At 37.9% G+C, this 24,770-nt stretch overlaps 1 protein-coding gene across 1 annotated transcript in view; it reads right to left on the bottom strand.

Moving 5' to 3' along the window:
* Positions 1 to 9,804: 9,804 nt before the first annotated feature.
* Positions 9,805 to 24,770, bottom strand: part of LOC132402885 (uncharacterized protein C2orf73-like) — a 35,217-nt gene continuing 20,251 nt past the window's right edge. Inside the window, exons 4-5 of the mRNA XM_059985939.1 lie at positions 16,809 to 16,924; positions 9,805 to 12,396 (exon numbers count right to left, since the gene is read on the bottom strand). Of these exons, the coding sequence (XP_059841922.1) occupies positions 11,908 to 12,396; positions 16,809 to 16,924 (605 nt within the window). The 3' untranslated portion in view covers positions 9,805 to 11,907. The remainder of the gene's footprint in view (positions 12,397 to 16,808; positions 16,925 to 24,770) is intronic.

Here is a 24,770-nt window from a genome sequence, read left to right as displayed (position 1 = left end):
ACTGCTAAACCAATGTGTAAAGCTGGCACCCATATTATCTTTGCCTCCAGTCCCAGATACAGTATGCTTTTCACTGATCTCTCCATGATCACAGCTCTTATATCCTCAGAGATACACGTGATGTCACTATCTGAATGAATAGCTGAGATATGACAATGATGAATACACGTGTCCTTGGGTTCAATGAATGTGATTTCAGTTTGAAAGTGCTATCTGATGAACACGGGCAAAGTTGTGCTCTGTGTCCTGCAAGTCATATCACTGAGGCTCAGCATGCTTGGGGTAATACCCACCATAGTTGTCCAAAGGATACTGTATCTCTTGAGGATAACTGCAGGCCAAAAATGAGATGAATGTGACAAACTAGCATTCTGCCAGTATTACATTCAATGGGCACAGTTTAATTAATTTCTCAACATGATTGCATGACCATTTTCAGGTACAACAAGAATAAGAACATCTAAATTCATTGTTTTGGATACCTTTGTCTCCATATTTCACCTCTTTACTGTCAGCAGCCTTTTAAGGAGTGGCTGGAGGTATTCAAAAATTTAGAGAAGACTGGGTCCTAATAGGTGTCGTCTGGGCTTGTCTGGTACAGGAGGGTATCAGTAACATCAAGGATTTTAGGGCCTGTCCTGTTTTGACTGTGATGATGGACTGTGCTTGGAAGCAAAATCTGTTCTTTAATAACATAAATGGATAATCACTCTTTTTTGATATCAGGTTACCTTGTGCTCGCACATTATTTCACAATTAATTTGGTTATAGTCTCAATATTACAAAATTGTAACAAGCTCTCACACTTTGAAATTAAATTACATTTTTAAACTTTAGTCTATTGTGTCATTTCCTTCTGCCACATCTTGGGTTAATGAACTTATAAATGTTCCAATATGTTTTGTAAATAGCTCTTATTATAGATAGGGTGTGTACTTGTTAATTTCCTCAGTGATTGTCTCCCAAAGTATCTGTGAACATGCACGTGATTATGAATATGTCTCATAACAAACATCAAAAATAAGTTTCCTCCATTGTTTTTATTTGGGAAGGCAACCAAGTTCATAAAGTTTATTGAATTGACAGATTGCCTAACTGACCGCACCTAAATCTCCAAAAGCATTAGACTATACAACTTAAAAACATATATTAAAAATTTCTGTCCTTAAAATAATAACAGTCATGGAAAATATCATCAAAGGATTTTTCTGTAGTCTTCAAGTTGTGTTTTAATTTTGAAATTGATAAAGCAATGAGGGAAATTTACTTTGAATTTGTTGGTATTACTGGAGGAAGAGTGAAAGGTTAAAACTGATTTCCTGGGGAAGCAGAAATATGCTGTCCCCTCCAAGTTTAGATTTTGAGCTCTGGATGATGAAGAACTTGATCATATTGTTTTGAAGCAGTGGTTTACTAAGGATCTGAGAATGGTGAAGGATTCTGGAAGTGGGTGAACTCCTTTTTATCGGTAAGACCAACGGGATTGGCTGTGAGATCGAATGTTGAGGTGACATGAGTTGGTAAGTCTGGTGGGAAATATGAAGCAACCTTTCAGCAGAATGAAGATTATATATACACACAAGATGCAGAGACCTTATATCAAGTGCTAGGGGAGAGAACATATCATTTGTTAGATAGTCATACACTATCTAACAATTGCATTTGTGCCAATCAGCCCTGACCTATCCATACCCTTTGAACTACCATCCTAACACCACTCTTTCCCTTGCACCACAACTCCCCCACATCCACCAAACTCAGTTTGTTTCCTGGATTGAAATTTATGCCTAAAGCACCAAAAACATTATCACTGAATAGGACAGATCTTACAGTCTTCCGTAAATATTGGTCAAAATGATTAACAACATACAAGATAAAAGTTTCAATCATCCATGATTATGGTTTTCATGCAAAATGAACTATTGCTATCCTCATTGTTCATTGCATTTCTGAGTGGAAATCTTTAAAAATCTATTTTTGACCAAAAATGAAAGGCTTGATACATTTGATATAATTATATAGCAGGAGGAATCCAGTTGCTGGTCAGTGAAAAATCAAAAGAAAATATTATTTTGAATTCCAACAAATAATAAGAATACAAACTTACTTGTAATATCCCAAACCATCTACTATTGCTCTTTTCATTTACTTAAAACATATATATCTACTTAGAATTTTCATTATTTATCCACTAACTTGGATATGTGATTGTATTTTTTTCATCATTGTTTTCTTTTAAAACACAACCTCTATTTACTGCTGTCCAATCCCTTTCATCTCCATTCTGATAAATTACACCCCTCTGAACCATACCAACTTGCCAATGATCATGTGAATTTCTCAAATCAAGGTTTTACCCACCTGCATCAGGGGAAACAACCAAAAAATGACTAGTTCACATAGTATCTGAGTGAAATGTAATAGTACCTGTTTCTTGGTTTTGCAAGTTCAGCCAAATATTTCCCAAAGTGATTCAGCATTGGATATCTGAATTGATTTTCCACCAAAATTGTCCTTAGGATAATGACATTGCCTCTTTGGAGTATTGGGGAAAATTAGAGCTGTGGGCAACCCTCCTTGATTTTTCAGGGAAATTAAGTTTGTCACCATTCAAGTGATGAAATTTTGGATTAAGACCTTGTACTCCATACTTATTTCTGATCCTTCATGATTGACATTCACATGGAATCAATCCATGGGCTCAGCCATTGATCACTTTATCACTGGAAGAACCTAAGACCACCCCCAAAATGTTGCTCCTTCAACAATTGTTCTCATTCTTCATACCCATCCCTATCCCTCACTATTTAATTGTTCCCATTTCCCCAGTCTTCTGCTTCAGTGGTTTTTACCTGAGGCCTGAATCCCCAATTCTCCCACCATTCTTCCTTGCTAAACATCAGCAGCTGATCTTCCTGACTCTAATCCTCAATCCAGGACAGCATAAGTATTTGCAACATTACTTCAAGGATCCAAATCAAAACAGTTGTTAACATCTGTACTGCAGAAACCAACTGTACTCACATTTGGAGAGACAAGAATTTTGAAACAATTTTCAATATAACTCGATGCACTATGCATTAACCCATTCAATATCTGTGCAGCTTTTGACATGGGCAACAAAATTACTCTCCAGCTCCTCTCTTTGTTCAGCAATCCCGCAGATAATTGTCGATAATGTAGAAGATTACAATGGGATATCGACAAGACTCAGAGCTAGGCAGTGAAGTGGCAGATGGAGTTCAATCCAGAAAATTGTGAAGTGATGCAGTTTTGAATATTGAATTTGAAGGCGGTGTACGGCATTAATGGTAGGATTCTTGAGAGTGTGAAGGACCAGAGGGATCTTTGGAATCCAAGTCCATAGAACCTTCAATGAATGCCTTGTAAATTGATAGAGTGGTTAAGAAGATGTGCTGTATACAGTAGTGTGCTGGTCTTTATTAGTCAGAGTATTGAGTCTAAGAACCACAACGTCAGAATCAGAATCGCAGTCAGGTTTATTATCGCCGGCATGTGTTGTGAAATTTGTTAACTTATCAGCAGCAGTTCAATGCAATACATAATATAGAAGAAGAGGAAAAAGTAAAAACAAATAATAATAAATAAGTAAATCAATTACAGTATATGTATATTAAATAGATTATACTTCATTAGGAGTTTGAAGAGTTTTGGTTTGTCAACAAAAAAAAATATATTTTTTTAAAAGTGCATGGGTTCAATCTTCATTTAGGAATTGGATGGCAGAGGGGAAGAAGCTGTTCCTGAATCATTGCATGTGTGTCTTCAGGCTTCTGTATCTCCTACCTGATGGTAACAGTGAGAAAAGGGCTTATCCTGCATGCTAGACATCCTTTATAATGGATACTGCCTTTCTGAGACATTGCTCCTTGAAGATGTCCCGGGTACTTTGTAGGTTAATACCCAAGATGGAGCCAACTAAATTTACAACCCTCTGCAGCTTCTTTCAGTCCTCTGCAGTAGCCACCCCCTCCCCAACCATACCAGACAGTTTTGCAGCCTGTCAGAATGCACTCCACAGTACATTTATAGAAGTTTTTGAATGAATTTGTTGACAAACCAAAACTCTTCAAACTCCCAATGAAGTATAGTCACTGTCTTGCCTTCTTTATAACTGCATTTTAAAACTTTTTTTAAAAGTTGTAAATGCAGTTATAAATTTTTGCAAAGTTATAACTGCATTTATAACTTCTTTGTAACTGTTGGGCCCAGGTTAGATCCTCAGAGATCTTGACACCCAGAAACTTGAAACTGCTCACTCTCTCCACTTCTGTAATACTACAGGTCTATAAAACTCTGGTTAGACCATATTTGGAGAACTGTGTTTAATTCTGGAAACTTTAGAGAGAATGCAGAGGAGATTTAGCAGGATGGAGCATGGATTAAAGAATGTAGGGCTTTTCTCTTTGAGTGATGAAGGTTGAAAGGTGACTTGATAGAGCTGTATAAGATTATGGGTAGCATAGATAAAGTGAGCAGCCAGCACTCTTTTTTTCCCAGGGTAGCAATGGCCGATACCAGAAAACATCTGTTTATGGCGAGTGGGGGGGCTTTAGGGGAAGATTTTCTGCACAAAGTGATATGTGCCTGGAACACACTGCCAGGTTTGGTGGTTGTAGTTGATATCATAGGGTCATTTAAAAGATTATTATATAGGCACATGAATGTAAGATAAATGTATAATTATAGACTGTGTAGGAAGAAATGGTTAGATTGATCATGGAGAAGGTTTTTATAGGTCGGTATGACATAGTGAACAGAAGGGCCTGTATTGTGCTCGGCTGGTCTATGTTCTAAAGTTGCACTATCCTTAACATAGGTACTGATATATTAGTGGCCATTGTGCAACCCAAAATAAATTTGATTGCCGTTAGATTCCAATGAGTTTGCCTTGTTCACCATGATTCATATTCTCTTAGAAGTGCTCAGATAGGATTGTCATTATATTACTTTTTCTCTCATTAGACCATATTTCTAACTTCTATTGGAATATTTCCAAGTCTTAAAGTAATAACAATTACTTCATGCCTTTTGAGGAGAGTTGTCTTTTTGAGACTTTTTTTCTGAGATCCAGTACTTTGTTGCATAGCCTTTAGGTATTTCTTTCTTTGCTTCCTCTAAATAAGACTGATTTCTGTATAGGAGTTAAAATTGGGGCAAATGGTTGTTTGTAAGTTATCGCTAGGTATCCACCTTAACTCCATTTGTATGCAATAGACATACGGGAAACATTTTGTATGCTGTGTGTGCCAGGAATTTTAAACAAAAACAAAGTACAGAAAGTTTTTTGCAGCAGTTTATTTGAACTGCTGCCAACTGTTGCTGTTGGCCGATCACTATTGAAATCTGGTTTACTATTTAGTCGACAAATGGGTAATGTGGTGGATTGAATGCTGAAGTTTCTAACTTTAGGAGGTCACAGCATACAAAACAGCCATTAAGTTGTGAAATTTTCTTGGAGGAAAGATCAATAGGATAAAAGACCAAATCTGTAGTAGATCGCAATTTAAAAGTTTAGTTGTTTATATATTTTTTAATCATTTGTTAAAGCAACTAGGAATTTTAGCAGAGGGATCTGAACCGGAGTTGATGGGGCATTGGTAGGCAAGGCAATGCAGTGTGTAGTGAAGCTGTGAGGAAGGACAGGTAGATGATTGGGCAAAATTGCAGTTAGTGAGATGAGTTGAAGTACAAAATGGGGGCAAAAATCAAAAAGGATGATGAATACAGAAGGTGTTATATTTGAATGCATGCAGTAGTTGATCTTGTAACATGGTTAGAGATTGGCAGGAATGATATCACTGAGCTGTGACTGAAAGAAATCATATTTGGGAGCTTAACATCCAAGGATACACATTGTATCAAAAGGACAGGCAGGTAGCCAAAGAGAGCAGCTCTGTTAGTACAAAATTGAAATCAAATCAAAGAGGTGGCATAGAATCAGAAGATATAGAATCCTTGTGGGTAACATTAAGAAATTGCATGGGTAAAAAGATCCCGATGGGAGTTATATACAGGCCCCCAAACAGTAGCCAGGATGTGGGATATAAATTTCCACGGGAAATAGAAAAGGTATGTAATAAAGGCAATGTTACGATAGTCATGAGGGATTTCAATATGCAGGTAGATTAGGAAAATCAGGTTGATGCTGGATCCCAAGAGAGGGAATTTGTAGAATGCCTATGAGAGGGATTTTTAGAGCAGCTTGTGGGAAAAGACAATTCTGGATTCTGTGTTGTGTAATGAACCAGATTTGATTTGGGAACTTAAGATAAAGGAACACTTAGGAGGCAGTTATCATAATATAATAGAATTCACCCTGCAGTTTGAGAGGGAGAAAATAAAGTCAGATATATCAGTATTACAATAGAGTAAAGAAAATAACAGAGGCATGAGGGAGTAGCTAACTAAATTTGATTGGAAGGGGACACTTGCAGGGATACAGGTAGAGCAGCAATGGTTGGAGTTTCTGGGGGCAATTTGGAAGGCACAGGATAGATACATCCCAAAGATGAAGATGTATTCAAAAGGGAGGATGAAGTAACCATGGCTGACAAGAGAAGTATTTAAAAACCAACAGAAGGCAATTAAAAAAAACCATAAGGAGGGAAAAGATTAAATATGACAATAAGCTAGCTGATAATATCGAAGAGGATACAAAAAGTTTTTTTTCAGATTCATAAACAGTAAAAGAGAGGTGAGAGAGGGGAGAGTGGATAGTGGACAGCTGGAAAATGATGTTGGGAAGGTAGTAATGGGGCACAAAGAAATGGTAGACAAACTAAATAAATATATTGTGTTCATCTTCACTGTGGAAGACATTAGCACTATGCCAGAAATTCAAGAATGTCTGCAGGTAGAAGTAAGTGTAGTTGGTATTACTAAGGAGAAGGTGCTTGGGAAGCTGAAAGGTCTGAAGGTAGATCCTGTAAATCACCTGGACCAGATGAACTACACCTGAGGGTTCTGAAAGAGGTGGCTGAAGAGATTGTGGAGGCCTTAGTAGTGATCCTTCAAGAATCAGTAGATTCTGGAATGCTTCAGGAGGTCTGGAAAATTGCAAATGTCACTTCACTCTTTAAGAAGGGAGGGAGGCAGAAGACAGGAAATTATAGGTAAGTTAGCTTGATTTCAGTGGTTGGGAAGAAGTTGGAGTCCACTTTTGAGGATGAGGTTTTGGGGTACTTGGAGGCACATGATAAAATAGGTTGAAGTCAGCATGGTTTCCTAAAGGGACTGACAAACCTGTTGCAATTCTTTGAGGAAATAACAGGCAGGATAGACAAAGGAGAATCAGTAGATATTGTTTATTTGGATTTTCAGAAGGCCTTTGACAACGACATGACAAGATAAGAGCCTGTGGTATTACAGGAAAAATACTAGCATGGATAGAAAATTGGCCGACTTGCAGGAGGCAAAGAAGGAGAATAAGGGGGCCTATCCTGGTAACAGTGGTGCTCTGCAGGGGTCAGTACTGGGATGCTCTTTTCACGTTATATACCAATGATTTGGATGATGGAATTGATGGATCTGTGTCCAAGTTTGAAGATAACGCAAACATAGGCCAAAGGATAGGTTGGTAGTCTGGTTTAAACAGATTAGGAGAATGTACGAAGAAGTTGCAGAGGAAATATACGATAGGGAAGTTTACGGTCATGCACTTTGGTAGAAGGACTAAAAGCATAGTCTATTTTCTAAATGGGGAGGAAATTCAAAAATCAAAGGTGCACTTGGTTTTTCTCTTATACAATTCCCTAAAGTTAATTTACAGGTTGAGTCAGTGGTAAAGAAACCAAATGCAATGTTAGCATTCATTTCAGGAGGACTAGAATACTAGAACAAGCTTTATAAGCTTCTAATGTAGACCTTATTCATCTCTGTAATATTATTTTTATCAGATTTTACTCAGTCTAATAGTAGTTGAAAATTTCTCTTGAGCCTTTCTTTTCTCCAGGACTGACCATTTTTAATAATGTGCTGGTCAATTTTATGTTCTCCCTGCTCAGAAAACTTCAATTTCTGCAAAATTCAGCTGCCCATTTCTTATTTTTCATTGTTCTATTCACCTATCATCCCAGTTCATCTTTGCTGTGTTGGCTTCCCAACCCATATAGACATCAAATTAATCTCTATCCTCCTCCATTCCTTAATTCTCTTGGATCTCTCAATTCATCCATACAGGTTTTATAACAATGATCCTTGTTTCTTTATTGCATGCTGTAATTTCAAAATTTATACCCAAAGTTTTGCAATTTACTCCAAAGCACTTTGCCTTTTTAGCACTTTGGATCCCTTCTCAATATGCACGGATAAAGAAATTTTTGACTTGATGCCCAATTTTGTCTGAATATATCTCTGAAACATTCAGACACACACACAAAAAAACCAAATAAGCAGAATGTCTCACAAATAAACAAAAAATAGTTTTAAAGGCAACACGAGTGAATCTGCAGATGCTGGAAATAAATAAAAAACACAAAATGCTGGCAGAACTCTGCAGGCCAGACAGCATCTATGGGAGGAGGTAATAACGACGTTTCCGGCTGAAACCCTTCAACGTATCCAACATATAATCCTCCGTAACTTCTGCCACCTCCTCCTACCACAAACCACATCTTCCCCTCCCTCCCACTCTTAGCTTTCCGCAGGGATCGCTCCCTACGCGTCTCCCTTGTCCATTCATCCCTCCCATCCCTCCCCATGGACCTCCCTCCAGGCACTCATCCCTGCAAACAGAAGAAGTGCTACACCTGCCCCCACACTTCTTCCCCACCACCATCCCAGGCCCCAGACAGTCCTTTCAGGTGAGGCACCACTTCACCTGCGAGTCAACTGGGGTGATATACTGTATCCGGTGCTCCCGATGTGGCCATTTATACATTGGGGAGACCCGCCGCAGACTGGGAGACTGTTTTGCCGAACACCGGCGCTCGGTCCTCCAGCAGTGGCAGGATCTCCTTGTGGCCACACACTTCAATTCCACAGACCACTCCCACTCCGACATGTCTGTCCATGGCCTCCTCTACCATCAAGATGAGGCCACACACAGGTCGATGGAGCAATACCTTATCTCCCGCCTAGGTAGCCTCCTTCCTGCCGGCATGAACATCCAACTCACTGACCTCCGTTGATACCCCTGCCCCCCACCCTTACCCCCATTCCTATCTATTATTTTAGTCTGGTTTTCTTTCTCACTTTTTCCCCCCCTCACTATAATCTCTCCCCCCAGCCCTACCTTTCTTTCTCTTTTATTTCCCATAATTCTCCACCTTCCTCCGAGCCCATTTCCCTCCAGCCTATCACTTCCCAGCTCTCTATCCCTCCCCCCACTTCTTATCCCCCCTCGACCATCCCATGTTACTTCATTCCTGATGAAGGGTTTCGGCACGAAACATCGTTATTACCTCCTCCCATAGATGTTGTCTGGCCTGCTGAGTTCTGCCAGCATTTAGTGTTTTTTAAAAAAAGTTTAAAGTTGTCTTCAAAGTATAAACCAAAATTCTAGGGAGGTGTGGTGAACTGCAATATACCTGCCTGGACACCCCCCACTCCCCCCCCGGCTGACTGCTCCTATGGCTCCTCCCACAGACCCCCGTATAAAGGCGATTGGAGCCACAGACCCTTCCTCAGTCTCCAGGATGTTGTGTGATGGTCACTTGCTGCTTGTTCTTTCTTCCAGCCAATAAAAGCCTACTTAACCCACGTCTCAGAGTTATTGATGGTGCATCAGGAGGCAATGCAAAAATATTCAAATATTTTTATTTAAATTGAGAATTCTTTATCATTTAAATCATTATACTAGACATTACTGGTGATAATAATGGAAATGAATGGTTAATATAATTTATCCACCATAATAGAGCTTGTTATACTTTCTACCCCTAAACTACATCGAGAATGTGTACAAACCTGATACATATGGATAAGCTACTGAGTAACACCTGAAATAAGGAGAAAAGGTAGAATTTGTATTTCCTCAAAAATCTCTGAATGGGGCCAGCTGCATATTGTATTGCTCCTTTCAATATGTCAGTGCTAGGTTATTTAAAGAACTTGTCTAAATGTGGAGCATGAGAATTTCTCAGGGCAATGCTAGTCCTGAAGGCAGCTTTTGGCTCCTGCTATGCATATCCAGTAAGCTTTGTTTATATGGTGTAATGAACTTAACTTTATTTTTAGGTAATTTTTAAATGCAGTATTAGCTTTAGAAATCAGATTCATTGACTTGGAGAAAAGTTGTGTGCACCTATTGACCCTATGTACTGGTCCTCCACAGTTTAAAATCTTTCAATGTGCTTTTTTCAGTAATGCAAGATACTTGTTCTTTGAAGCAATGAAAGAGTAATGCTTGTGATACAGGGAAATTATCATCTTCATTGAACAAATATACAATGAAATATAGAGAACATAGTAATTCTTGCATTGTAGAATCACCGTTTTAATTTGACTGAAAGTAGAGGAATGAAGATCATGTAAATTCCATGAAGAGCGGGTGATCTGTTCTACCACACTGCTGATAAGACACATTGAAGATGTAGCCCATCATTTTTATTTATCTATTAAATGATAATCAAATTAATTCTTGATGGAAACAAGTTTATTTTGTGTTTATATGCCTATACTGAATCACTTTAAAGTATCAAATTTCAGCTCAAAGAAGGTGACTAAGTCTACTCAGTTTCAGTTAAGACTTAATTCCAAGACCAATAATTCCAATTCCAGGAAGTTATTGAAATACTTTATTATTACAATCTAGCCAGGAAGCTTGTTTTCTTAATTAAATAATCTGTTGATTTCTGGCTTCCACCAACTCATTACCAGCAGTCTATGAAAGAGAAGCACTAGAACATTTCATAGGCAGTTAGACTTCAACTGGTATGGTCACACTGAAATTTCCTACATGTGGTATTATTGTCATTTACTGCAAAACTTAAACTATGAGAGAAATCTAGTTGATAGAAATGTTGCTTTACCAGGAAATGAGAGTGCCATTAGAAGTAAGTAATTAAGGCCTGGCATTAAAGAAAATTCAGCTTTATCATAACTGAAATTTAAATCCTAAAAAACTTAACAGCAATTTCTCCTGGACATGGGCTGACCAATCTTGGTGTCTCATCATTATTGTCCAGTTGCTTTAGCTAATAATTAGGGTACAATTCTCCAATTGTTTCTATTTGTGAATATGGATAGTTAAGCTTTTCTTCCACAAAGGCATCACATTTAAGTTTGCTTCTTTCTTTCCTCTAGAAAATCTGGAAGTATACTCCACATACAATAAATAACAAACAATAAATGCTGTTCTTGTTAACAACACTGACATATTTTTAATGAATGAATCTAAAGATGCCACTTTATATTTGACATTTTAAAATTCACTCATTCAAAAGATGTGGATATCACTACAAGACCAGCGTTGATTCATCATTTCTATTTGCTCTTGGGAATCTAGTGCTGGGTTGTCCCCTTGCAGTATCTATCATGAAATACCCCAGAGTACTGTTAAATGGGCATATGTTCAAATAAAATATCATTGGCACAAGTGGTCACATATTATTCATACAAACTGTGCAGTGTTGAGAGGGCTGGGAATGTCTTGTCATATTAAAATCTGATTTTTATCTCAAGGGAAAGTGCATGCTGTGATTGTTTTATCTAGTACCAAGAGAACAGGACCATTAGAAGAGTTGAATTTACAATTATTACAGAATTACTGCAAATGCAGGTGCATGTTGCAGTACAACAGCTTGTATTTAACACCAAGACAAAAAGTTAAACTGGAATAACAAGATTACATGCAGTACAGAAAGTTTCTCCTTTGATATAATGTGCTTTTAATGATCAGACTACTACAAATCTGTAACTGAGGAAGGCTGTGTATTTATTTTGTTAAATGCTGATTGATGTCAGTTTGTCTTTAGTGTTATTGTTGTTGAAGGGAACAAGTGAAGAATTAGTTTGCAACAACAAAGTTGGTGCTGGCAGAGATGATTGAGGTAACTTTGTACCAGCGTGGTCATTCTTTTGTTGTTTCAATACAGAGTGATCCGCTGCAATCTGGTGCTGATCCCTGACTCCACTTCTTGTTTTACCCTTCTGTGACCATGAGCTACTTTGTCCTTCAGCAGGAATTCTGGGATAACCCTTTGCTGTTTCCTTTGGGTCTGGTTTTGATAAGCATGTTCCCGAACACAGCATCTGTTGAGAATTTGTCGAGCTGGGCCTGGCAGAGGCCAATGTGTTTTTCCTCCAATTTCCTTTCTCTTTTAAATGTTCCAGTGAGTGTGACCCTCTGGTAACCAGGAATGTTTCTGTTCCTCTGGGAGCTATCTTTCCACTCTGCGAGTTTATCTCTGTGCACACAAAGGCTCCGTGACGCTAGAAAAGGAAACAAATTCAGCTTTAACAAGCGGAACACAAGCGTCTTGTGGATGCAGCTGTAGGCTGAGTTCATTTATTAGCTCAAGTGCTGGCACTCACTTGCTTCTTCTACTCCATTGGCTGTAAGCCGTGGCTCAGTTATCTATGGCCTGCAGATAATGGATATTGTGTCAGCTCAATTTATTCATGAAATTAAACAACAACGGAAAGTTTGAAATTTAGAACTTGGCTTTGAAATGACCAAAAGAAAAGAAGCTTTTATTTTCTTACAGTTTGAGCACTTTTGCTATTTATTACTCAATAGCACGTGACTTAAAAATTACATTATGTATGATTGTCATAATAAGATTTCATATCTTGCAGCAAGAGTTCCCATGGAAACCATTCATTCTGATTATTTTGTAGGCTGTTAAATGTATAAATAAATTTTGATCATCTTTCTTTTGCATGCATTTCACCTAACTGGGAAAAGTACACTTTTTTTTTTACAGGGATAAACCAGAAACCTGCTCCTTGGTTACTCTTAGGGCAACTAGGAAATGCATGGGATAATACTGGGATCAGTTTTTTCTCTGGAGAAATTTGGAATGATTTGAATTTTTGCTCTACTATGTTACTGGAAGTTGTAATTCTACATTTTACACATAACCAGTACATAGTATTAGGTGTAAATTTTGTTTATCTAGCTTCTCAGGATTTTAATAGTGTCTGTCAGCTAATAATTGTAAAATCTGATAACCATTCTATGTATTTCCTTGCATTCAACATTGTTTAATACAAGTAGACTTACTGATATTTAGATTAATGTAGCAAGATATGAGATTTCTACAATAAAACTCTCATCATTAACACCAGTCCTAAATATATCACATGCTACCACTTTGTGGACAGAATAACTAGTTTAATAAATGCTGTTTTAATCATTAAACAACTCCAGTCAATATTAAACATCTAAATGAACAACATACAGCACAAAATCTTCAAAATTCATCAATCTTAAAATATAAGAAATGATAGATGTGCCCCAAGCTCAAAAATATTAACTGCTACTTAATCATAAACCATAAGGCACAGGAGCAGAACTGGGCCACTCAGCCCTCAAGTCATTAAACAAAACAATTCTTTGAACACTGTAGCTTCTAAGGTAAAATTACCAGCCATCCCAAGAGGTTTTGACTTTTAGTTCTAGTAATAGTAACACTGAAGATAATGACAAATAGTATTTAACTAATTTGCTATTTATTGTTTAGGATTTAGGTTATAACCATATAACTTTACAGTATGGAGGGAAATAATGCATTCTGTCAATTTCTCATTCTCTTGGGAGCAACATTAAGTGGATAAAGTGTCATCAATGAGTCCCTGAAGATCAATGAATCAATGTTGTTGTTACACTCACCGTGAATGGCCAGGTAAGAATATACAGGCCTATTTATACTTGGATGGAGTACACCTGTGAAGAGCAGGTGTTGTAGGCTCTCTGCCAGAGGAAATAGACAATCCAATCAGCAAACTGAACTCTTGGTTTGGTCTCATTGTATACACTTAAAATTATACAAATAAATTTTTCCCTTAACAAGAGAAAACAGCTTTATTTTAAATTTTTCTTGTCTGTATCAATGAAATTAGCTTCTCATTTCTGCTCTTCAGACAATTTCTGGGCATGAGCTCGGTGAATATGTGTGTATACTTTCAATGGCGTTGATACTCTCTATGTGAGGTGCCCAAAACTAATTTTGTCATTGTGTTTGAAAATACAGATTCATGTTGATCTCTTTGCTCCTACATCTAGCTGACAAAACAACAATAACTGTGTTGAGTAAATTGGAAAGGATCGAACTACTACACTAATGGGGCTGATGCACTTTTGGAAACATATAGATGTTAGTTAATACAATGTTGTACATTCTTTCAGTAAGATCAATGGGCAAGTGATTTAAGAAAATAAATGTGGTGGACTGCCTACTTTGGATGAGGATTAAAACTTCAGCTGATGAGACTAACTCCTGGAATTTGCTTCACAGATTCTTCCATTTTGCTACCTCTCTCCCTTCAAAATGATTTTAAAGCCCCTGCTTTTGAAGCTTGCAGTTATCCATTGAAATATCTCATTTGGTTCATTCTCCAATTGTGTTTGATAATGATAAGGTAAATTTGCCTCAGAATATTTTACAATAATTAAAGGGCTATGTAAATACTAGCTGTATATTCCATGAAGCAACTAAAAAAAAAGCTGCACTTAGTGTGGTGGCAACATTTACCAGGATTCCTCCAAGCTTATTCGGCTTGGAAGACGAAGGGATTACTACAATTTTCTGATTTATTTTTGGATAATTGTTTTATGTCTTTTGAGCAATTATCTAACAAATATAATTTGCCTACATTTCATTTTTTTAGATACTTACAGATTAGGAATTTTTTAAATACTGTACTTCCTACTTTTCCAAATTTTGTATCTTCAGGTATTTTGGAGAGTTTGTTTGAATTAAACCCCTTTCAAAAAGGGCATATCAAAACTTCATAATATAATTATGAAGATACATTCAGAGCCCCTTTATAAGACAAAAAGTGATTGGGAAAGAGAGCTTAATCTTATTATTCCTATTGAGAATTGGGATAGAATTCTTCAATTAGTTAATACATCATCTATATGTGCCAAACATTCATTAATACAGTTTAAGGTTGTACATAGGGCCCATATGTCCAAGGATAAATTGGCTCATTTTTATTCCTATATAAATCCTATTTGTGATAGATGTCAATCTGAAATAGCATCTTTAACTCATATGTTTTGGTCGTGTCCGCTTTTGAAAAAATATTGGAAAGATATTTTTGATATTATTTCTGTGGTATCGAACATTGATTTACAACCCCATCCTATTACTGCAATTTTTGGTTTACCAATGATGGACTCACTTCATTTATCTTCTTCCGCCTGTCGAGTGATTGTGTTTCTTACACTAATGGCTAGAAGATCTATTTTGTTGAACTGGAAGGAAATTAATTCTCCTACTGTATTTCATTGGTTTTCTCAAACTATGTTATGTTTAAATTTAGAAAAAATTAGAAGTGGTATATTTGATACTTCTATTAAATTTGAAAAGACATGGAGACAATTTATTCAATATTTTCAAATGATGTAATATGACCCTGTTTCAAGCCTATTTGATTTTCCAGTTCTGATTTTATATATGTTGAGAGGATCGGAGTTGACGACACTGATGATTCTGTATTTTTGTGAGACATTATAAACAGCCTTTTTTTTTCTTTTTTCAGTTTTTCTTTTCTTTTTTCCTTTTCTTTCTCCTTATTAGCTATTAGATTATTAGATTAGTTTTTTTTGCATATTTTTTTTCTTTTTCTTTTTTCTGTTTTTTTTAATTACTTATTGTGATATACCTAGATTTGCCTTGTTTATTTATATATTGTATCGTTCATGATTTGGGAATACTCATTTATACTGCAATCATTGCTTGTGCATTCTTTCATGTGCAGTTGAAATGTGTATGTTTGTAATCCCATTATCTATGTATCAATTGTATTTTGTTGATATTAATAACAATAATAAAAAGATTGAAAAAGAAAAGAAAGGATTCCTACTGCTTTCCTGCACACTATTTATCAGCATTTAGTCTTGTAAGCAGCATTGTCTCCAATGGATCTATTACTTTTCTAAACAGAAACCATTTCATCCTTGTACGAATGTGCCTGCCAAACTTACCAGTTCTTTCTAAAAAAATTGTCAAACACCAAATTTCATGCTCAATCTGCTAAATGTGAGCTGTACTCAAGATGAACATAAGTATTGGTGCATGCCTATCTCCTGAGAATAGCCTAATTGTAAAAACTTTGTGGTGGGACCAATTCAGAACATTGAACGGACACACTCCTGCTTTAAAACAACCACTTGGTATTGAAAAAATATCGAAACACTTCCATGTTAGAGAATTATCAGTATACATTCTGCTTCAGAAAAAATAAACAAAGTGTGGTATTCAGGAGATAATTGCTAGCTTACTGGAAGGGTCAATAGCACACTAGTACTGTTTCTGTTAAACATCAATGTTTGTTTGACAATATCTTTCTCCCAATGTGCTTGATTGTCTTCAATATTTTAATTTTAGGACATTATGGAAAGTTGCTTACTTTCTCTCTACAACTTTTCCTTGGCTATTCTTCATTTATCCTTTACAGCTCTGCTCTTTGTTTATGCTGCCAAGGCCAAAGTGTTCAATTCATATTGAGAGTCCATGTTGAACTTATGGTTAAATATATTAAACTGCTTAGCCATCAAAGAGGTTCTTCAGTACTCTATAAATTTCCTTTCAGGTAGCTTTTGTACATACTAAAATAATATTTAATATACAGTAGCTTGTGTATAGAAAGTATAACTACAAACTTTGCCTTACCTTTCCTCTGATGGGCTCATTTGGATACTTTCTTGCATCATATTGGTGAATGAAAGATATGAATTCTCGATAAACCCTTGGTGGAGACACTAATTCACTGGTATCCACCTGTGGAACTTGGTGACAGTTTCAAGAAATAGTAAGTTCATACCAACACAAAACAATGTGACAATCAAGATTCTGCCTTTCTATACTAAATGTAGCATGTCACTACATTTCTAATATTGTCAAACAGATTTTCAGTTTATTAAAAGAGCAGAATTGAAGAGTAATGCTAGGTGATCATACTGAGATTCACAAATTGTTACAAGACGAACTATTTCATGACAAAATCTGCACTCACTCTTCTATGTTCCAAGGACTAAAGTTCAAACCTATACAATCTTTCCTTATAACTCAGGTTCTCCAGAACCCGCAACATTCTTGTAAATTTTCTTGAAACTCTTTCAATCTTATTTACACCTTTCCTGTAGGTAGGTGATCAAAACTGCACACAATGCTCAGAATTAGGCATCACCGATGTCTTATACAACTTCAACATAACATCTCCCTACTCTTCTCCCATTTTCAGCTCTAATCAAATGTACATTCATGAACATAAGGGATACTATACATTAATGATCTGTTTTCCCATACTCCTCTTCCCTATTCCCTGCCTTTACTGCCCTACAAATCAACATCTGCAGCCTGCAAGCATATGCTGTCAGCTGCTACCATTGTGAAACTTTTAGAATGTTCTAAAAATAGTGTTAGTCAGAAAGATAGGCTCATGCCTTTAGAATTTCTCATACTGATCTCATACTGCTTTTGACGTTCTTGAAGGAATAGTTTTTTTCTTTCCACCAATCTTCAACTGTTGTCCATTTTTTTCTTTTCACCCCCTTCCTCCTTTCTAAGACTGAATGTAAATTCTAGTTTTCTTTTCCCTCCCAGATAGTTCTCAGCCTTACCCCAGGCCCTCCAAATTTTCTCCAGCAACTCAGTCTTAAATACTATTATGATAAACTGCTGACCATCTCCATTTGCATCTTGCAAGTCTCTTCCTGAAGGGGCTTAATCTTTCCTTCTGATTTACCTCATCCTCATCAATAGTTTACCACTCTCTTTCCAATTATTCCTCACTCCAACTATTCTAATTTTAAAAATTCACCATATTTGGGCACACCATATGTGAACACCAGCAAAGTAGATGTCATGTTTGCCTGATAAGCAGTAATTTATTAAATAAGGAAGCCTTTGGATGTCCTGAGGATGCAACGTAATAGCTACTACTTGTGAGATAAAGTGGATATATTAAGCATTGATTCATTATTATTTAATGTAGCATCTAAAACAATTTCAGTTAATTATTTGTGGTAAATACAAAATTAAGACATTCGTATTACAAGTTATTTACAGAAAAAACTTTGTTTTCGATTATGCTGATTTCACATCTTTCAAATTGATTTTTAAATCTTTATCAAAGATCCATTAATTATAATAACATAAGATTCAAATCAGACTTAAGACTGCCAGCATGAAATTGCAATACCACATTAGAAGTGAAAGAGTTTCTGCAGATGCTGATAATCTTGAACAACATACACAAAACACCACTGGAACTCAGAAAATCAGGTAGCATCTATTGATGGGAATAAACAGTTAACTTTTTGGCTGATGAAAGGCCTCAGCCCAAAATGTCGACTATTGTATCCCTCCAAAGATGTTGCTTCACTTGTTGAATTCTTCCAGCATTTTTGTGTGCCACATTACCACATTATTGTCAATAAAATCAAGTCTGCCTTGTTCACAACATCCTTACCACACTGCAAATACATAAGTTAAATAGATCTGTTAGGTGCAGAGAACATGAAAAGTGGTTTGTCCCAATGAATTCACAAAACATGATTTTCTGAATACATGCCAGAATGTAACAGTTAAGTTCTTTCCTGTGGATCTGTGAAGAAAGGATTAAGATGCAAAATAACTGGAAATGCACTTGGGATATTTCACAATCAGTTTAGTTTTACAGTCTGCCTTCTGGTTTCAATCAGCAGAAGAGAATGTTTTCAGCCCAATTAAATGATCATTGACTTTTTAAAAATCTTTTTAACTTGTTCATTCAGGAATTTCATTTTACTACATAATGCCTCAGTTTGCATATTGAAAGCAGTGTAACATTAAAATAGTATGACTGAATGGTAAACAAGACTTATGTTTGATTAGTTTTGCATAACTGTCTGGCATTGATTAGATTAGTCATGGTGGAATTATTTGCTTTGCAGTAGAGAAGGCTCAGCTAACTTTTGACTGGAATATAAAGTTATGAAGGGCTCAAAATAAAAGTGAGTAATAGACAGGGCCACAGATCTGTGCAACTGGTGGATTAGGAGGATGGTGATTGGAATCAGGAACTCTGAAAAGCGGGTAAGACAAAAAGCTATTTCCACAGAGATACTACCCTTTGAGTAAAAAAAGTTGCTCCTCAAGTTTCAACAAAATCTTTCCCTTCTCACTTTAAAAATATGCCCTCTAGTTCTTGATTCCCTAACCTTGGGGGAAAGAAAGCTGTGCACATTCACTCTATGCTCCTCATGATTTTATAGTGTCCTGAAAAAGGGACTCAGCCTGATAAGTCAACTGTTTATTCAATTCCATAGTTGCTGCCTGACCTGCTGAGGTCCTCCAGCATCTTGTGCACGTTACTTTGGATTTCCAACATTGATAGACCTTCTTGTGTTTATGATCATAATCCCTCTGTAAATCCTGATTACTTTTACTGTAGGCAACACAGTCTATTGTAGTGCAAACTGTCCAACTCATTGATATGAATGAAAAATGGCAAAGGATCTAGCCTCAGCCCCAGGGAAACACCACTAAACATGGGCCTTCGGTCTGATAGGCAACATTTCATCATCCTCATCCTGAAATCCTGATGAAAGGTTTCGGCCCGAAACATCGTTATTACCTCCTCCCATAGATGCTGTCTGGCCTGCTGAGTTCTGCCAGCATTTTGTGTTTTTTATTTCATCATCCTCCTCTGCTTCCCACCATCAAGCCAACTGCATATCCAACTAGCGAGCTCTTCTTGGAAATCATGCAGTCTAAATTTCCATGGCAACCTGCTATTTGGAACTTACTACTCAAGTCCATATATACGGTCTACAGCCTTGTATGGAAAGTAACCTCAATTTGAGGCACACTCATTGGAACAGGTAGAATTCTATACAACTCAAACTTAGCCAGCTTTAGTCATTGCGTCCTCTCCCTCAAATACCCTCATCACTATTCTTGGTTTCTTCTTCAAAAACCTCAATCAAACTCATGAGGCATGATGTCCTATGTGCAAATCCGACCTAACTTGTACACCTTATCTCTCAGAATCACCTATAGGACATACATACAGTACCTACCATAGATGTTGGGCTTATTGGTCAAATGGATTTAGATAGTGGGCAAAAAGGTGACAGGTGAGAGTAGCATTTGACTTACAGCATTTTACTGCATTTTCTTAAGACCCTCACAACTGTCTAAAGAACTTTCTCCTTTCTTCAGTTGAAAATAGAAACTTTTTACCCGAGATGAGTGCTCTTGGTTCCAGACATTCCAAGCAGAGAAAACGGTATCTTAACATCTAATTTGTCAATCTCTCAGCAAGTATAGGCCCATCCTAAGTCAATTCCAAAATCATTCTAGTAAAACATGGTTATGTTACCCCTCAATTAATGATGGAAACCGAAATTTCCTAATGTCTTCCAAGTCTTAAGGACATCTTGTACAATTGTAGCAAGAATAGCTTACTCTTTCATTCCATGCACCTTGCAAAAAGTTCAGCAAACCATCTTCCTTCTCATATCTCATAGCAGCTAACCCAGATCCCTCGAGCATTGACATTTACAATTTGTCATCTTTTTCAAAGAATTCCATTTTTCTGTTCTTGCTTGTAAAATTAAATCCTTATTTCCCCATGTCATATACAGTACATTCTTCTGCCAAATCGTTGCCCAGTCTCAATATCCACTTCCAGATATTATACATGCTCTTTATTGTCCATTTTTCCATCTAACTTTCAATTGTCATTGAATTTCACTCTTTAACCTTTCTTTCTAGTCTACTAATGTACATTATTAATAGTCAAAGTCCTTATGCTAACTTTTAGATGGCACCAGTGAACAATGATTCCTCAGGCAACATCTTCCAGATAGTCAATTATTTCAGTTTTTCTACATTGTCTGCTCATTCTTTTTATCTCAAATTTATTTTTGAAACTGTTGGAGCCCATGACTTGCAGTTTGTCATTAGGCTGAGAGAGTTAGCACTCTGCTGTCCCTGAGTAATCTCCAGGAGAGAAATGCGAGCTCAAACTACCATGAGAAGAAGCTCAGAGATGAGATGAGGGGCCATGATCAACTACACTTCTCCCCCAATTAAAGCACTGAAGTAGATGGAAACATCAAGGCAAATGCAGAAGAGAGCAAGTGGTTCTCGGACCGGCCACTGGTTTGAGACACTTTCCACAGAGAAGTTGCTGGTTCGAGTCGCTGTCCTTGGAGGGGCTGCTGGTTCGAGTTGTAGTTCAAACACACTGTAGTACATTTTGGTCTCTTCTAGTTCTATGTTTTATTCCATGCTGTCGCCCATTCCTTCTTGTTGCCAATTGGCGGCTGGGTTTGGAAAGATTTTTGTGCGAGGGAGGAGTTGGGGTTTTGGGGTTTGTGGGTTTTTGTTTCCTTTTCTTTTCATGTGGTGGGATTGAAGTCTTCCTTTCAACTACTTACATGGTTTTCTGTATTCTATGGCTATTTGGAGAAGACAAGTTTCAGAGTTGTATTCTGCATACGTACATACTTTGATAATTAAATGAACCTTTGAACATGTCCTATTTGTTCTGTTTTGCCCTTTCAATTAGTAAATGTAAGCTAACATTCCACTCTTCGCTCAACCTTTCAACACTTATTTTACTTTCTGTGATAACCATATCAAATGCTGCATATACCATATTTATTTTTCTTTTAGTTGTCACACTGGCTACATCCTCAGAAAGAAAACAGACACTTACCAATCATAAACACACAAATACAACTGCAGATGCTGTGGATCAAAGAATACGTACACAATGCTGGAAGAACACAGCAGGTCAGGCAGCATCCGTGAGAAAAGAGTAGCACTTCAGCCCTTAACCCATCTTCAGCCCTTAACTCTCCACTTCCTGCACTTCAGCCCTCAACCCATCCTCCCGTCACCACAACAGGGACAGGGTTCCCCTTGTCCTCACCTACCAGCCCACTAGCCTCCGGATCCAGCATATTATCCTCCACAACTTCCACCACCTTCAACAGGACCCCACCACCAAGCACATCTTTCCCTCCCCACCCCTCTCAGCTTTTCGCAGGTATCGTTCCCTCCGTGACTACCTGGTCCACACATCCCTCTCCATAGAACTCCCACCTGGCACTTATCCCTGCAAGCGCAAATCTACACCTGTCCCCACACCTCCCCCCTTACCACCATTCCGGGCCCCAGACAGTCCTTCACCTCCGGGCTCCAGACAGTCCTTCCAGGTGAGGCAACACTTCACCTGCGAGTCTGCTGGAGTCGTCTATTGCATCCGGTGCTCCTGGTGCGGCCTCCTCTACATCGGCGAGACCTGACGCAGACTGGGAAACCGCTTCGTCGAGCACCTACGCTCTGTCCATCACAATAGACAGTACCTCCCAGTTGCCACCCACTTCAACTCTGCCTCTCATTCCCATCTAGATATGTCCATACATGGCCTCCTCTACTGTCATGATGAGGCCAAACTCAGGTTGGAGGAGCAACACCTCATCTACCGTCTGGGTAGCCTCCAGCATGGTGGTATGAACATTGAATTCTCCAATTTTCGGTAATTCCCTCCCCTTTCCCCTATCCCAGGTCCCTCTCTGCCTCTCTCCCCTTTCAACTTTCTGCTTCTTTATCTCTACAGTTCTTTCATGCTTATCCCCTCCCCCCCTTTATCTTTCCTCAGATTGGTTTTCCACCCGGCGCCTCTAGGCCCTACTCCCCCAACTATCTCTATTACTGGGCTTCGGCCCTCTCTTCCCCCCCATTCCTGATGAAGGGTCTCGGCCCAAAACATTGGCTACTCTTTTCTCACGGATACTGCCTGACCTGCTGAGTTCTTCCAGCGTTGTATACGTATTCTACCAATCATAAATACTGCTTCAATAAACAAGGTTCACTTTTCCCATCATTTGACTTTCTAAATGTTTTGTTTTCATTGTCATAGAGTCATAAAGCATCAACCTAGATGCTCCTCCAAGCTAGTCCTATTTGCCCCCGTATGGATCAAATGCTTCTAAGCCTTTCCCATCCATGTACTTACTGAAATGTCTTTTAAAAATTAACGTACCTGCCTCAACTACTTCCTCTGGCGGCTAGTTCTATACATGTACTGCCCTCTGTGAAAAGAACATTGTCTCTAAAATCCCTATTAAATCTTCCCCCTCTCACAGGAAACTCATGCCCTCGAGTTCTTGATTCCTTTATCCTGGGATAAAGATTGACTGGATTTATCCTATCGATTCTTCTCACAATATTATACATGGCCACTCAGTATTCTCCAGTACATTCCAAGAGTCTGAGCCTTTCCAACCTCCGCCTATAATTCAATCCCTCAAATCCTGCCAACATGCTTATAAATTGTTTCTGCACTCTTTCCAGTTCAATCACATCTTTCCTATAAATGACCAAAACGAAATGCAGTTGTGTGCAGCACAGTGGGTAGCAACAGTACTACAGCACTAGAGATCTGCGTTCAATTCCGCCACTGTCTGTAAGGAGTTTGTGTGTTTTCCCTGTGATTCCATGGCTTTCCTCCAGGTCTCCGGTCTTCTCCCACAATTCAAAGACGTACGTGTCAGAAGGTTAATTGGTCACAAGGGTGACACGGGTTCATTAGCTCAGAAGGGCTTGTTACCGTGCCGTGTCTCTAAATAAATAAAAATAATAATGCTCCAACTGTGGCCTCGCCAGCATTTTGTAGAACTGCAACAAAACCTCTCAACTTTTATATTTCTTGCCCTGATTGATGAGGGCGAACGTTCCAAATGCGTTCTTTATTACCCTGTTTACATACTTACATGGAATGATGTACCTGAGCTCCATGCCCTTCTGTTCTGATTCTAATTTTGATTCTGATTGTTCTACTGCACGTCCCAGGGTCCTACTGTGAAAGTCCTACCTTGATCTGACTTTCAAAAATGCAAAACCTCACACTTATCTTAATTAAACTCCACTTGCCATTCTTCACTCTCCTGCCCAGCTGATCAAGATTCTCCAGTAAATTTTGATAAACTTCACTGTCAATTATTTCACCTATTTTAACATCAACTGCAGACAAACTGACCACGCCGTGTACATTCTCATCCAAATTGTAGGTATAGATGACAACTGAAAATGGGCCCATCATCAACCTCCAAGGCACTCTGCAAGTCATGGGCCTCCAGTCCTGAGAAACAAACTTCTACCAATACTCTTTGCTTCCAACCATCAAGCCAATTGTGTATTCATTTAGCCAGGTCTCCCTAGATTCCATGTAATGTAACCTTTCAGGGAAGTCTACCATACTTTCAAAGACCTTACTGAAATCCATAGAGACCACACTTGCTGACCAGCCCTCATTGACCTTCTTGGTCACTTCATAAAGAAAAACAACCAAGTTCATAATATTTGATCTCTCAAGCACAAAGCCATACTGACTACCCCTAATCAAACTCTGTCTTTCCAGATGCATCTTATCCTTAGAATCCTCTGAGTACCTACCTACCCCAGATGTTAGGCTTACTGGTATTTAGTTCTTTGCAACACTTATTAATTAAAGGCAGAACATTCACTTAACATTATGGTTGTCCTAGTCGATGTTAGGAAAGTTAAAATATCCAGTTAAGATGAGAACAACTTATTATTCTTGCAATTTCCTGCAATCTCTCTGCATACTTATTC

This window comes from Hypanus sabinus, chromosome 12 (genome assembly GCF_030144855.1).
Source record: "Hypanus sabinus isolate sHypSab1 chromosome 12, sHypSab1.hap1, whole genome shotgun sequence".
Classification (NCBI taxonomy): Eukaryota; Metazoa; Chordata; class Chondrichthyes; order Myliobatiformes; family Dasyatidae; genus Hypanus; species Hypanus sabinus.
The sequence above is the reverse complement of the archived record's forward strand: the minus strand, read 5'-3'. Positions and strand labels throughout refer to the sequence as shown.